General features: G+C 34.4%; 1 protein-coding gene across 1 annotated transcript; it reads right to left on the bottom strand.

The window, feature by feature from the left end:
• Positions 1-1,702: 1,702 nt before the first annotated feature.
• Positions 1,703-2,771, bottom strand: LOC149527940 (phosphatase PSR1-like). Its single transcript, XM_089811188.1, has 3 exons — positions 2,414-2,771; positions 2,206-2,324; positions 1,703-1,978 (listed from the first exon to the last, which is right to left on the bottom strand). The coding sequence occupies exons 1-3, from the start codon at positions 2,769-2,771 to the stop codon at positions 1,703-1,705; spliced, it is 753 nt and encodes a 250-aa protein (XP_089667314.1).
• Between the last annotated feature and the right edge of the window lie 13,280 nt (positions 2,772-16,051).

The following is a 16,051-nucleotide window of genomic DNA, read 5'->3' on the forward strand; positions in this document are numbered from 1 at the left end:
CATCCACACATCCTCGACTATGTGCTTATAATATTGTCCCATAATCGCCCTTCAATCTTGACCTAATCTATTTTAATAATATCCAAGCTATTTATGAATACCACTTATTAAATAAATTCAAAGGCAAATAGGTTCCAAGTGACTAGAAATTCTAGACCATTTTCATTTATCAAAAAAATTTCACCTAAATCAAAACAAATATCATTCAATTGTTTGTCGTAATTTTCTAGAGTAAAATCTATTAATCATACATATTTCAAATTATAATAATGAAACATGGTTTATTTACACTTAAGCTAAAATTTAAATGTACAATTTCAAATAATATTTATAAATTTCAATAAATATAAATTATTATTTTCATATTGCTTATTTTCTTCCTATAAATATACTCTAGTTCTTTAAAGTGTTATTTAAACTAGCATATATATATAATGTAAACCGACAGATATCCTTCTCAGCATTGCTATACTGAGATAATTTATGAAAATAGGTGCCTCGAGAAGATATCCTTCTCAAGCATTGTTGTACTGAGATAATTTATGACAATAGGTGCCTTGAGAAGGATATCTCTGTCCAAAATATGCAATGAAATCTATTGCAGAGTTGAATAATACTCTCCAATCATCTTTTTTAGAGGCATTGGTTATGAATAAACTTAATCTACTACTCCATCCACTCTCCTCCATTCTCATTAAATATTAATAAAAATTCTTAAAACACGGGGGTTATTGTTTGCAACAGGTGACTCTTTAATCTTTGTTATTATATTTTGATTGCATTCATCAATTACATTTGCAATGAACAGATGTAAAAATAATTATAAAAATATATGACACTTATATGAATGTCAATTTTTTTTAAAATAGCAAAAGTTTACATTAATGAATGTTTCCATTGTAGAAAGCTTCTCTACTTAATTATTTGATATTAAACATCAAATAACTATATATTTAAAGTACTATTGAATTTATTAAAATGCTATATATATATATATATATATATATATATATATATATATATATATATATATAAAATTTTAAAACAATAAATTAATTGTTAAATAACTCGAAATTAATATTATTCAATTTGTTTATGTGGGAAATATCAAAGATTTATAAAATATATTAATATAAAAATATTTTTCAATAAGTAAGCCGGAGAAGATCTGTGCTTCCTTCCTCCTTTCATTAAAGTCACAAACAGATTGATTATTTAGCAGGTTTTGCAATGGATGGTATAATTGCAATATAGATAAGCTAATTGCAAACCTCGTAATAACTAATAACAAAGGGAAACATGGCCCTAATGAAAACCTAGAGTTGACAAACACACATTCAAACTCAACCCTAACAAAAATAGGACATAGGCCTCCTTTCGTTCCTTTTGACGTTAGCAATGGCTTCTCTGACATCATCATAGAGATAAGCCCACTTATAGAACCCCTTCAGCTTACATAGCTCTGTATCCAAACTATCATCCTCCTCCAATGGAGTTACTAGAAACCCATTATAAGGATGATGTTTAAATGCAGAAGCATCACAGTCCACAATCATAACATTCTTCACACTCGCATATTCCATGTTTAAATCCTTTTCAGAACACTAATATCCTTACACAGCCAATAATCTTGGCAAGAGTCTCTGTAAAGTCTGCGGTTGAGATGAAAACCAATGTCCAGCTTATCAAGAATAGGATGTGCCTATTCCCGAGTATAATGAGTATAGAGAACAATCTCATAGTTTTGCTCCAGCTCGGCCAAAAGATTGTCCAAACCAGGCCTCTTCCTTACATAAGTCGTGCAAAGCTCTCCAGAGATACGAACTGGAATAGTGAAATCATGCTTCATAAACTCCTTGCTTCTCTTCACCAAACTGTTCATCAGCTCCAGAACAATAATCTTCTTTTGCGGTGCTATTGCATGCAATCCACGTTGGCAATCCCCGTAAAAACTCATACTCCAAATTGTGACAATCATCTACACGAAATACACATTTGAATACATATAAATTAATTCAAGATATTACCAGATATAAATTTAAGTTAGTCTATTAATTCGAGAGATCAATGAAACCCTAATTATTAAGGATGAAGGAAAAAACTGACAACTAGAAAACTAAATGCAAAACATTGTGCAAGTAAAAAGAATTATTAATGTTATTCCAACACACCTATGGCCAGATATATTTTGACGGTCTCTCTCACATCGCACGACAGCGCCGCAATGATGGAGAGGTCTCTTACCTGGCACAACTCTCGATCGTTTAAGTCCCCGGAAAATGGTTTCACGGGGAAGGCATTTTCCGGGTGAAGTTTATAGCTCGCTGGATTATCGTCCACAATTATGACATTTTTGAGGTCTCTTTTGAGGACTGTGATGTCTTGACGTAGTCGTTTTTGTTAGAGAGGAGGCAGGAGTCTCTGTAGAGGCGGATGTCTATGTTGGCTTTGTGAATAATGTCGACTTGTAGCTTGTCGAGAATAGCGTCTGCGTATTCTTTGGTGGCCGAGGTGAATATTATTATCTCGTAGTTGATTCTCACCAGTTCTGCCATCAGAAGGTCTATTGCAGGCCTCTTCTGTACGTAGTATGTGATTGTACTTGGGGCTGAGTGGTCCTGATGGCCTCTCAGGGAGATTGTGTAGTCATATTGGGAGATGACTGTGGAGCTTGAATAAACAAGGGTGTTCTCCAGATCTAAGACTATTGTTTTCCATTTGGGCTTCTCGTTCTCATTGCTGATCGCTTTGTATGATGAGTAGTGCTCCATTTCTTAGGGTTTTTCTGTCTCAATCAATTTCAAGGTATCTTCAATGGTGGATGGGTATTCTATGCTGACATGAAACACCGAGCTTATGTTTATATGGATCTTAATGGTGGGGTGATCAGTCGCAACCGCTCCTAACTTTTTTCAATACCAATATAATCATCTTAATAATACAAATAATAAGAATGATTCGAGCATGCTAAGAAACATATACAAAAATATATAATGCTTTGTCTTTCTTAACTCTATACAAGTGCTTGCAATCGGGCACACCGCCCTCGATCTGGGACAGAGATTGCTGGGCTGAGAAGACAAAATCCAGTACCCATGCCATCTATTTATTTGCCAGGAGCTGGAGCACTATGGTTGCATTATGAAGATGAATTCTCATATCCTCCTCGTCTAGTTGACTATCTATTTTTCATTTTTTCTATTAGAGGAGTCAAAAAAATGTGTGTATATATATACACACATACACACACTTTAATATATTCAAATAGAATTAATTATTCGTTACACCATTTTCTAATAAAATTTATCGTTTACAATTCATATTTTTTTCAAATACATGATACTTGTTTATACTTTCTTCAAATTCTGTTTCATTTAATAGATGAAAATAAAACCTTGACACACTTATTGTTAGTTCCACCTATGTAGCAGAGGCTTATGTTTTCACTTCAGTTTCTATGAATAGTATGTTTTTATTAGCCATTGCAATTATCTTATTTTGTTTTATATATTTTAAATACTACTTTTTTCATTTTGATTTTCAAATATTTTTTGCAACCAATTATAAACAAAAAAATAAAATAAATTTATCTGCCAACATTTAATGTTTTCAATAAGATTCATAAATAAATCAATTAGACCAACTTATCTAACAAAACAAAAACAATAAATTAAACTTAATACTTGAGTTTGACTTGTCAAAATTTTTCCAGTTCTTATTAAATAATAATAACAAGAAGCATGAGAAATATTGTTCATCATTGACTTGTCAAAAATTTTCCATATTTTAAACTTCAACCATTGTATTGGGTTCATCAAATCCTTTAAAGATTATGTTTAATCTGAACAACTTTGATAGTATCTCAAGATGTAATAATATTTTACAAGCCCGCAAGATGTATCTCAACATGGTAGACATTTTCTCTCAAATTCCTTTAAAAGATCTTCCAAAAATCATTCAATTAAAAAATGGTTTTTAATTATAGTTGTTTTTTATTAAAGGAGGTGGGAAGGCAGTCTTGAACCTGTAGAACTAGAGAACATTAATGCGTTACGCTATTACAACCAAGCTACATAAAAGACCATCACTAACACAAATTTTTAGAGATTCACCACCAAACAAAACTTAATAAAAAACTATAGTAATAACTACTAATTCTAGAGTCTAACTAATAAGCCAAAAAAAATTTGATAATCACAAAAAATAATTGAGTCTTAGAGTACTGCGGATTAACATAATTTAGTTTAAATTTAGCACTATTAAAACTATGTCCCAAAATTATAAGAAGGAGCACAATAACCCACACCAAAGCTAAAGAGAACAAACAAAACATTAAAAGAAAAAGAGAAAAGGAAGCCCAAGGCCTAGAAAGCTAGGCCTTCAAGTTATATTCTCTCATTCCTTGATTATGTACCTAAGATCTTCAGCCCAATTGTGAACATCCTTTGCACTTTTCATTTCTACTTGAACATTATTCTTTTGAATTCTAACTTTTTAAAATTTTCTATGTCTAGTAATAGATAGCCTTCTACATCGTCTCTTTTTGGACCTTGCATAAAGTGGAGATGACCACACCCATTTCAACACAAGTGATTTTATTATCAAATGTGTTCTTCAAAGAAACCATTTTTTCATTAAGGGCCTTAATCTGGTCTTCTAGGTCATTTTTTTATCTTTCAACCTTTCCTTCCTCATTAGTAGAAATAATCTCCAGGGTTTTAATTTGTTCTTTAGTAGGGTTATCAACATTGGGGATCTCAACATAATGCCCTAAAAAAACCTCAATACAAGCTTCCTAGGAATCCTTCTCGACCTCATTTGAGTCTGTTCCATCAGCATTGGCTTTGAATTCTTGCTCAGTAGTACTATTCTCATCTTACTTAGGTGTTTCTTTGATCCTAGTATAATAAGCATCCTCTTCATTTTTATCTTGGGTTTCCTCTCTACTTTATTCCTTGTAATTCTTGCCCTTTTCAAAACTCAATCTCTCTGACCTCCTTTCACTAAAGCTGGCCTCAATATGGTAACTTTGAGCTTTCAAATTCTTGTCTCCAAAGCTTCCCTATTGGAATCCTTAGAATCTTATTTATCCGCCTCAATAACTTCTCTAAGGATTTTACTTTTCATAGGGGTACCAGCAAGGTTTGATTTGGTGGCATTTTCCATTTAGTTGGGGTTTCCAACATAAAGGATTCTTCAAGTGTTTTGGTTTTACCCTTAGGTTTTTTAGATTCTTGCTTGGGATTAACTGATTCTCCAGGCTCAAGAAGAGGGGTTTCTCGTTCATTGTCTGACTTAATTTCTTCAATAACCATAGAGTTTCCAAGAGTTTCTACAGAGCTCTCTTTATCAATAAGACACTTACCTAAACCTAGATGATGGGAAAACACACGGTGATAGAGGATGAAAATCAAATCCTGGTGAATGAGTTGATTATCCCCATTTTTATACTATTGGCTAAAGATGAAAATAAAATGAAAGCAATGTTTATCTTTTCACCATGTCTTAATGTGTTCGAGAGTGGGAAGTGGTAGCCATGATAAGTGGTAAACTGTCTTTCTAAAGTAAAATAATGCATAACCCAAAGGGAAAAAATTGCAAAGGGCAAGGGAGAGAAGTATTATCATACCCATTACTAGACTTAATTCTAACCGGCTATTTAATACCTTCAAAAAACTTGTTCTTGAATTTTCTATAATTTCCTATCCCTTTCCTCTCCACCTTATCCCCTTTGCATCTCAATCTCATCACCTCGCTAATTAGTTGGGGAGTCAAAATAAACTTAACACTACCTATGGCAGCTCATCGTTGTACCAAGAATTTGGAAACTTAGTAGAAAGCATGGAGTTGTGACTTTTCATCACTGCAATGTAATTGCTCAACCCTGCCTTCACAAAGTAGTTCCATATTTCCTCATTCTGCAAAAAATTCTTGTAGCTTCTTGGCTTGACCCATTTGAAAGGATCCCCCAAATATAAGCCTTTAAAAAAACCCAAGCTTCATCAAAAGTAGTAGTATTAAACCTACCCTAACTTTCAATGTCTTTCTGCATTTTAATTATCCTCCTCAAGCCTCCTAAAACCAAGAAATAATAGTTAATGATAGTATACAAGCAAAGAGAAAAATGAAAAGTGGTACAAAATTTAACTTTATACCACATTAATTGAGAAATCCTTGACATAAAAAATGATAACTTTTGGACCTTTCAAATGACAGGGGTCATTATGATGCATTAAGCCACATCCCCCATTCCATAAATAGGTGTTTTACTTTCAATGATTCATTGAAGTCTCCTTAGATTTCAAAATTATTACAATATCATGTGTCATAGTCTTCCTTATTATAGATTTTTGCCACAAAAATTTCATGATTAAAATGCAAAAGGTATCTCTGCTAAATATAGGATTAATTTTTTAATTTAAAATATGTTATTTAGAAGAAAAAAAATTCGACCAAGTTTCTCACTCAACACTTTATTCATCCTTCTAACTAAATTCCACTTCTTTGAGAAATTACAAAATTGACTAAAGACTCCAAATATTTCTTCCTTCTTAACATTGATATTTATGGAAAAAGAGTAATCTTTTCTATTCATTCTCTTTCTAGACTATCAAAAACTTGTCCCCAATTTTAAAAAAGAAGCCCCCGATTAGCCATAAAATCAGTAGCTTTATTTCCTTCTCTTAAGGTATGTGTTGTCACTTAGGTTTGCACCCTTTTTCAAGGCCTATGTGCAAGGACAACCTAGTGAAACATGGAAACAACCTCCAAGCTATGGGACTTGAACTGCGAGGTTGAGTCTCTGGAGAAGGCTAGCTTCCTCTTACTATCAGGGTGCACCTAACTGCTCTTGGAGAGGAAAAGGGAGAAGGAGAGAACAAAAGAAAATCTACCTAGTCTAATCTAAGGAGGTGATGCACCAAAATAGAGTGTTTGGACCTTCTCTCTGATTTTTCTCTGCTTTTGCTTTGTAATTCTAGTGTGAACTCCCCTGTGCCTCTGAACTATCTAATTCTCTATTTATCTCCTTTAGCCATTGGTATTAAAGTGCAACAATTCTTTGCCTTTGCCATTATTTTGTGAAAATCTGTAATTCGCATGACTGTATCTTTGCTGGCCTGTGAATGATATATAAGTGAATTTCTTCCTTGTGTCATTCGTCTTGGTTTTCTGATCTGTGTGTGGTTATTTGATTAAAGCAAGTCTGAATGTGTATATCCTTAGTTTCATTCTGGTTCAGTAGCGCATGTATGGGTAGAGAATTTTTCCGAACACTCAATTTTGGTACATCACCTCCTTAGACTAGACTACGTAGATTTTCTTTTGTGCTCTCCTTCTGCCTTTTCCTCTCTAAGAGCAGTTAGGTGTGCCCTGATAGTAAGAGGAAGCCGGCCTTCTCCGGAGACTCAACCTCACAGTTCAAGTCCCACAGCTTGGAGGTTGTTTCCATGTTTCACTAGGTTGTCCTCGGGCATAGGCCTTGGACAAGGGTGCAAACCTAACTGACAACAGTATGTCTTATTATAACATTTTGGAAGGACTGGAGATGTCTTTTACAATCATCCACAAGACTCTAAATTCACCATCAGCACTTAGTTTTATTAATAATGATATTAGTTATAAGTTTTGAGTCTCCTTCCAATTCTATATTTTTAGCTCCATAGTCCTGCAAGAGTTTAACTCCATACCACATAGCAACTCCCTTAATAAAATTGTTAGAGTTAACACCCCATGAGAAGAAGACCTTTATTGTTTCTTATGATACCACCTTCTTCTAATATGCCCAAATTTCTTTTATAACAACCATCCATGTTGCATTATCCAATTTTCGTAATGAAGAATCCTTTTATACTACTTTATTTTCCAAATATTGTTCTAGTTTAAATTGACCAAGCTTTGTGTGACATTCCAATTTTGTTTGATTCTTATCAGTGTAGGATAGAACAACCCTTTAGGGAAGTAGACAATTATTGTTTCTCTCCCTTATAATTCTCTTACTAATATAGAAAATAGGAGGGATTTTCATTTTCTCTTCTCTGAAGATTCTATTGTTTCTTTCTTCCATATAGACTAGGTAATAATGGGGGGAATAAGAGGCCATAGGTTGTGAAGGATAGGGTGGAGTTTAGAAGCTTTGTTGCATTATGGTATAAGAAGATTTATCGATCTCATCATTACTATATTAATTCTTGTTTCCTACAACACAAAGCTCCATATATCTCTAATAAAGGAACATTGAATAAATAAATGGTCGATAGTTTCAGTGACATTCTCACGTAAAACACATCTATTAGCAAAGTTGAAACCTCTTTTGTTGAGATTATCTAAAGTTATGATTTTCTCATGAGCAACTGCCCACTAGAAGAAGTTAATTTTTGGGGAAAGGTTAGCCACCCAAACTTCTTTCCAAAAATTAGAATCTTCTCCCACCAGTTCTATCATAGAGTAAGTAGACTTGACTGAGAAGAGACCATTATTGTTATGTTTCCAAATCCATTTTTCTTCCTACATAATTTTTAATAGAGAAGGGCTAGGAAACTGGATTTTTAGAGTGCACACTCCCTCCCTTATAATGCAAAAAATTCACCAGGAAGCCAGGTTTTAAGAGTTCACACTTCCTCCCTTCTAATGCCAACAATTCTCCTTAATTCCCTTTACCTCCCTTTATCTCAACCATAGGTTTTCTAGGTCAATCCAAAGAACCTTTGCATTCCTCCAAGAAAGGTATTTTTCTACTTTGATACCTATAATAGATTAGAGCCAATTTTGTTAGTCTTGGTTAACAGTCATCTCTTGGAATGCGACACTAGTAGCCTAGGATTCACTAAAAAATAAAGTGTTTCTTCCATTACTAATACAAGGTATAGTTGTTAAGCTGGATTCCACAAATTTTTATATTACATGATTGAATATGTGATTTTATAAGTTCTTTGGTAGTTAATTGTCTAGAATTACTTTTATGGCATGTTGAAAGAGGCTTTGTTCTTGCATTGTGCTTTACAAATTCATTGGTTTATTCATCAACCATTTCAAACGTGTTCTAAGAATAATACAAGATTTCATAGATGAAAAATCCATAAGAAGTAGGAGTTTCTCATGGTTAGAATTTGAATTATTAATAGTTGGATAGATAAAATACTCTATTCCATAATCCTCAAACATCCTAACTTTGTGGTATATGTGGACGTCTATGTGTATAAAGATAGTCCTTTCTATGATAATAACCATGGTCTTTTCATCTTAATGTTAATTTTGAATATAATATATATGTAATTTACTATGTTTTAGGCCAACATTTTATTTCTATTTATGTCATATGTGAACTAGTTGGTCATCATTGATGTTCATAATCTACCCAACAATATATTGTATACCATTTTTAATCTGGGTATTTTCTAATCTTGTGCTAGCTATCTGTACTATCGTGTTGTTAGAGTGAATATTTTCTATTGATTTTCTATGGAATTGGCTCCTTTTTATCACTGTCAATTATATTTTTTTGTATTCTTCAAAATATTTCCTAATATTCAATGACATACACACACTTTAACCACATTCTATATACTTGGGTATTCTATCAAATAATTGATGTGCATCCTTAATGATTCCACTTTTCATCTACTTTGAAAGTTTCGAAGACTTATAAACATAGACCCAACAAAATTTGTAGGTATATGGTCAAACTTGACAGTGATTATGTGTTCATATTTTGTACCTCACCAATTGTGTTTGCTTTAAATATCCTTAGCTTTGCTAATAATCTATATTCATAAAACTTCCACATCATCATGATATAATGAGATGGCATCTAAATGAGCCATTTTAACAAATAATTTAAATTTCTTTTTCTGTGCTTCCGATTTCTCACAACTTGAAACATAATTTTTAATGGATGTTCCTTTGAAGGCTTTTGTCAAGCAACCACCACACTTCTTTCTTGCACACATATTTTCTAAAGTAAACTATGATCAACAAGGGACATGGTTGAATAGCTCAAAGTAGTGGTTATGATTCTCCATGTTTTCTCTTTGTATCAACGAGGAATTGGCTTTAACCTCGACACTTACAATCCTTTCTATCCACAATCTCCCATTTCTTTGGAACATTTGATAAAATAGTTAGTGTTCCTTGCTTGCAATCCTACATTTTGTTGCAATATTGGATTGTTTCTAATATTGAATTGATTCTTTGAACTGATTCTTTCCTAAATTGATTCTTTCCTTTTTTTCCTGTAGTTGTTTCCTTTCCTGTAGCTTTATGTATTTGGCACACAACTATATATGTACCTATAGAAGTTTATGTAAATACATGAATGAAAAATATTCTTCTTGATTTTTGAATTTCAAGTTGGTATTAGAGCTTTGAAGCTTGAATCATTTGTATCCCTTTATCGAAAAATGACCAATTTATATTCAAATGTATTTGAGAGAAAATTTTCTCCCATTATTATTCAATCCAATGGTTCATCATTCAAGGCAAGTATTACACTCGATGAAACAAACTATGATTCATGGTCTAAAATCATGGAGATGCATATTGCTAAGAAGGAGAAACTCTCTTTCATTCATGGTAACTCATAGCCACCTATCGAGAAGGATGATGGATATGAGAAGTTGTATGCAGATAATCAAAAGGTCAAAAGATGGCTATTGATATCCATGTCTCAAGAAATTATGAAGTGATACATTAACTTACCCACTAGTTGAGATATTTGGAAAGCTCTTTCTAAGGATTTTTATGATAGAGCAGATGAATTGAGGTGTTTGTCTTGAATTAGCGGGCTTTCTCAACCAAACATAATGGTAGAACACTCTTTGTGTATTATGGAGAATTAACCAAGATTTTTGGTGAGTTAGATCATCGTGATAAAGTGATCATGTAAAGTGAGAACGATGAAGAATCTTACCAAAAATTAGTTCAGTGACAAAGGGTGTCTATTTTTCTTGCTAGATTAGATGGTGACTTCAAACAAGTTTGTGGTGAAATTTTGAGAAAGGATCCTATTCTCAAATTAGAAGCATGTTATGCATTGGTCCATTGCGAATTTTTTTGATGCACAAAAATGATTGGAGAACTAGAAAACATTGAAGCTTTAGCCATGGTGACTTGAAATCGATCTAATCAAAATGGGCCTCCTCAAAACTTGCCTAAGATCACTAATGGTGCTAATAAATCCACCTAAAAATGCACCCATTGGAACATAATTAGTCATACCAAAGTCACTATTTTGAACTTGTTGGGTATCTAGAATGGTGGGATTGTAGCCGCATTCATGGAAGAAGAATTCCAAGAAGACCTCCAGTGCATCGTTTGTTGAAACAAAGACATAGGATAATGTTGCTAGAAAAATCTCAGCATTAGCAATAGTAGTAGGTAATGGTGATAAGTCTTTAAATATGTCTACACTTGTTTGTAATAGTGCATTAATAATTGATTATGATGCTACAAATCATATGACGTTTGATTCTAGACATGTCTCATCCCTTAAACTGTCCTCACAAATTATTTTTTCCACTACGAATGGCTCTTCGACCTTAATTATTGGTTAAGGATCCTTCCCTCTCACTGATACTTTGTATCTAGATTCTATTTTAGTGGTTCTATCTTTAGATTATACTTTGTTTTCAGTTTCCCAAATCACCACTACTTTACTTTGTGTTGTAATTTTTTGGCTTGATTTCTATGTGTTTAAGGACATCCAAATGAGGAAAATGATTTGTTGTGGTGTTAGGTGAGGGAAGCTATATTACTTGGACTTGGTGTCAAAGAGTTCAGACAAGTTACATCAAGCTCTAGTGATGGATGGCTATGAGGGGGACAAGCAAAAATCTAAAATCTGGTTATGGCATCAACCTCCAGGACATGCTCCCTTTGGTTAGCTAAAGAAGTTATTTCCTAGTTTATTTGGAAAATTTGATGTTTCTAGCTTCTGGTGTGGAGATTTTGAACCTACAAAAATCCATCATGCTTCTTTTCCATTAACTTTGAATAAAAGTCCAATTCCATTTATGATCATACATTCTAATGTTTGGGGTTTGTCCAAAGTCACTACCATGGGTGGATCACATTGGTTTGTTACTTTTATTGATGATTGTACTAGGATGACTTGGGTATGCTTAATGAAGTCTAAAAGTGATGTTAACTTGTTATTTCAAAAAAATTATAACATAATTCATACTCAGTACAATACACAAGTTCAAGTTCTTCGTAGTGACAATGGAGGTGAATATTTGAGTTCTGAACTTCAGCAATATCTGCAAGCACATAGGACTATTCATCAAACTACTTGTTCCAATAAACCTTAGCAGAATGGGGTATCTAAGAGAAAAAAAATCCACTTATTGGAGGTTGTGCATGCTTCTCTAATAGAAGCCCATATGCCATTATCCTATTGGGGTCAAGCACTTACTTATGTAGCATATTTGATCAACTGGGTACCCTCTTGCACTATTGATTTCCAAACACCATCTGAAATGTCCCTTTCTCTGATTTTACATGATATTTCAAGCCTCTAATCAGATTTTCAAAATCAAACAACCAATATCACAAAGATCCACCAAATTTCTCAATAAAACTCAAATCTGGTATGCCAGAAATAGTGCCAAAAACTTCATAGCTTCACATATTATTATTAAACCTGAAAATGAAAAATTTCACAAAAATTTCAGCAGCATAACGGCCTACAAAATGAAATTTCCAGATTTGTATAGAATCTACACAGCAGCTCACAAACGTAGGACAAAAACTATGCTCATCAGGCTCCCGAAATAACACAAAAATGCCCGAAAACACCACAAAAACATTAATAAACTATCACAGAAGTTGAACCACATCCCAATACATATATTCAGCTCTATTTTAACATACAAAAGTCTAAAATACAGAAGCAACCCAAACTTATATGAAATACTCAACCGGAAACACCAAACTCTTACAAAAACACACCCGAAAAACCACAAATCTGCACTGTTCAGCACAAAGGCAAACTCTGCATGAGCATGCACATGGAATATTTTCAAACTTCCATCCTTAGCCTTCTTGGAAACCTGAGAAATCCCATTCTTGGGTCTCCTTCTCCACAGGTTTGGCAGCCTCTGAAGAATAACAAAGAAATGAGCAAAAATCAAGTTCTCGGAATGAGCCCAAAATGCCTCTAAACCCCTTAAAAGAGGTCATAACCCTAACTCACATCCAAGAGGAGTTAATAAAACATATTTTAATAATAATCTTCATTTATTAGTCCATTAGCTTCCAAAGATTATCCCCTTTTTCCAAAACTTCACCTTTTTGGGCCTGCCTGCCTTAGCAAAGATTATTATTTTTAATTATTTGAAAAAGCGACATGACAAGTCCTCCCCTTCCAAATATTTCTTGTCCTCAAGAAATGGCTAAACAATAAACCAATCAATCCACCTAGATCCCAAATGTAGTCATGAACTATACTATTGTCAATTAACACATGCTCCTGCAATATCCTCTGCAATATAACCAAGAGGAATCCATAATCAAACTAACAATTATTGCTCAACCAAACTCCAAAGTCACAACTTCCATAGTCAGAAACCCATGAGACACAAACTCTTAGAACATCAAAACTCAAGTAAAGTGGATAAATCAAACTGCAACATAGTAAATACCATCAACGCATCCCACTAGCCTATAGGGAATGTACAATCCAACTTTGAAACAATGGTGAATGCTCCCGAATGAAACTGTACCAAGTATGGAGAATCCACACACTGTACAACTCTTGTAGTCAACACAACTCTACAAATCATCAGCTACTATCTCATAACCATAACTCCCATGCACCCTTGATGGAGAAAAACCATCACAAGATAAACAACAAGAAATGGAACCCAAACCAAATTTTCCATGAACAAGTGATACAACCCACTATGATAGATCATGAGCTAAGTAAGGAGATGTCATAGCCAAAGGAGTAGAATCAATAACAACACCCACTAAAGCATCACTCCAAAACTCTTACTCTAACTCATGTATTATGAAGCTATCAACTGCAGAACCTATTGCCATGTCGTGCCCATCACAACTCTCATCTCGAGGCATTAAACTATCCCATAACTGATGATAAGCACTAGGAACCAAAGTACATCTCTGTATCATCATCTCATCAACATGGTCATCAAAGGTAAATTGATGAGCATACCTCACAATGTAATGCCGATAGAATGCGCCAATCTTAGTCAGTGGCTCAGATTGCAATCCAGATGTAACTAACTTCAATCGATCACTAACCAAGTTGGAATTGACTACTACCTCTAAAGACATTGCCAAGGGAGTAGTATTACTAGCAGGAACCATGCCAACTATCAGTTCACCAACATCACACATGGTATTTGATACAATATCTCTAGTCTTCGTGCCATTAGTGCTAGAGGTCACCACCATGTCAGACATACCACAACAATCTATTGCAGCAACCAACTCAACTAAACTTGACTCTAGTGGGGATGAACCCAATATGCCAATGTTAGTATCAAGGATGGATGCATCCCCATCTCCACTATCTTTGACAATCTCAACCATGGACATCCTTGGATCATCAGACACCACAGCTTGTGATTGTACAGAATCTAGTAAAGGTTGTAGTTGCTCTAACTCCATGGTCACCTTAGCCAAATGAAACTATGACTCCTTGAAAGCCAACTGTGTACTCTCAAGAATCTCAGAAGTCAACTGAAGCTGCTCAATAAGCTCACTCACCTCATCTTCCTTGACCAACAATGAATCATATGCTGTACTACCCCACTCTGTAAGAAAATCTCTATCAGATACCAACTGCATATAATCCTATCTCAGAATCTAGATAGCCTCCCATAAAGAGTGGAACTCTATCAAGGAAAGATAACTAGCTCCCTGCTCATCACTAGTAGGAGAACCCCATCCATAAACTACTAACAATTGAAGAGCAGCATCAAAATGTTGGCAAGCGATAGCAATGTCTCGCTCACTAACTCTCAACTGATTAGACACATGATGGCACTGGCTTGACTATCTCCTACAAACCTCCTCTGATGCACTGTTTAAAGGAGTATCCTCAAAGTTACTAGTCTCTAGCATATTACCATCCATATCCTGTGAATCAATTCTAAAGCTCATATCAACATACGGAGTATCAAAAAATGTAGCACTGATGTCCAACTCCTTTGTACCCAAGGAAACTAAGTCTTCAAAACTACCCACTACATCCTCCTTGATGGCATCAATGCCAATATAATCCTAGGACTCATCTGTACATACTGCCAAATATGAAAGATCATCAACACATTCCAACAAGTATGGTCAACTGGATATATGAACAAAGCCCAACACCGGTGTTATAAAACTAATGCCAACATCAGACAAGCTGCTAGCACAAGAAGAGACAACACCGTGCAATCTACTAATCAAATCCATGATAGCACCCAAACAAACACTGCAAACAAAAAGTGTTAAAGATCTCAAGTCAACTGAATCTCAAATGCCAATATAACAATCTCGAGTCCATATCTGTAAACTAGAATCAGCTAGTAACTCAAGAAAAATCTTCACTTGAGTAATATGACCAATACCAAGTAAGTCCACATACCTGTCATGATGAGATAATGAAGTCATAATACTATCTTTGTTCACTTTCAGCTAGCTAGACAAATTGTGTGAAGTACTAATAGCCTCAACCTCATGTGATGAAGCATCTAGCTGTGCATGGTACTCTTTCTTAGCAAAGTCATGAATGCTTAATGTCTACTCATCTCTATCAGGTATCTCACCATCATGCACAAAAACATCCTCATAATCATGATCTAAACCCACTACGCTATAGTCACTACCTGTTGTGACTATACCATCTTGAATACCTGTGATATCACCCTTTAACGACCTGTATACAATTGTCTCAATTTGAGTATCAAGTTGACCATTACTATCAATCTATGTAATATCCTTTCTCACTATCTCTTGTGGTGGAGTAGAATCTGATACTTGTGCCTAGCTATAAGCTAGTTTCTCAAACTCCTCATGCAAGTTCTTGGTAATTGTGTCACTTGCC

This window comes from Cupressus sempervirens, chromosome 11 (genome assembly GCF_028749045.1).
Source record: "Cupressus sempervirens isolate cs-2001-9-10 chromosome 11, ASM2874904v1, whole genome shotgun sequence".
Classification (NCBI taxonomy): domain Eukaryota; kingdom Viridiplantae; phylum Streptophyta; class Pinopsida; order Cupressales; family Cupressaceae; genus Cupressus; species Cupressus sempervirens.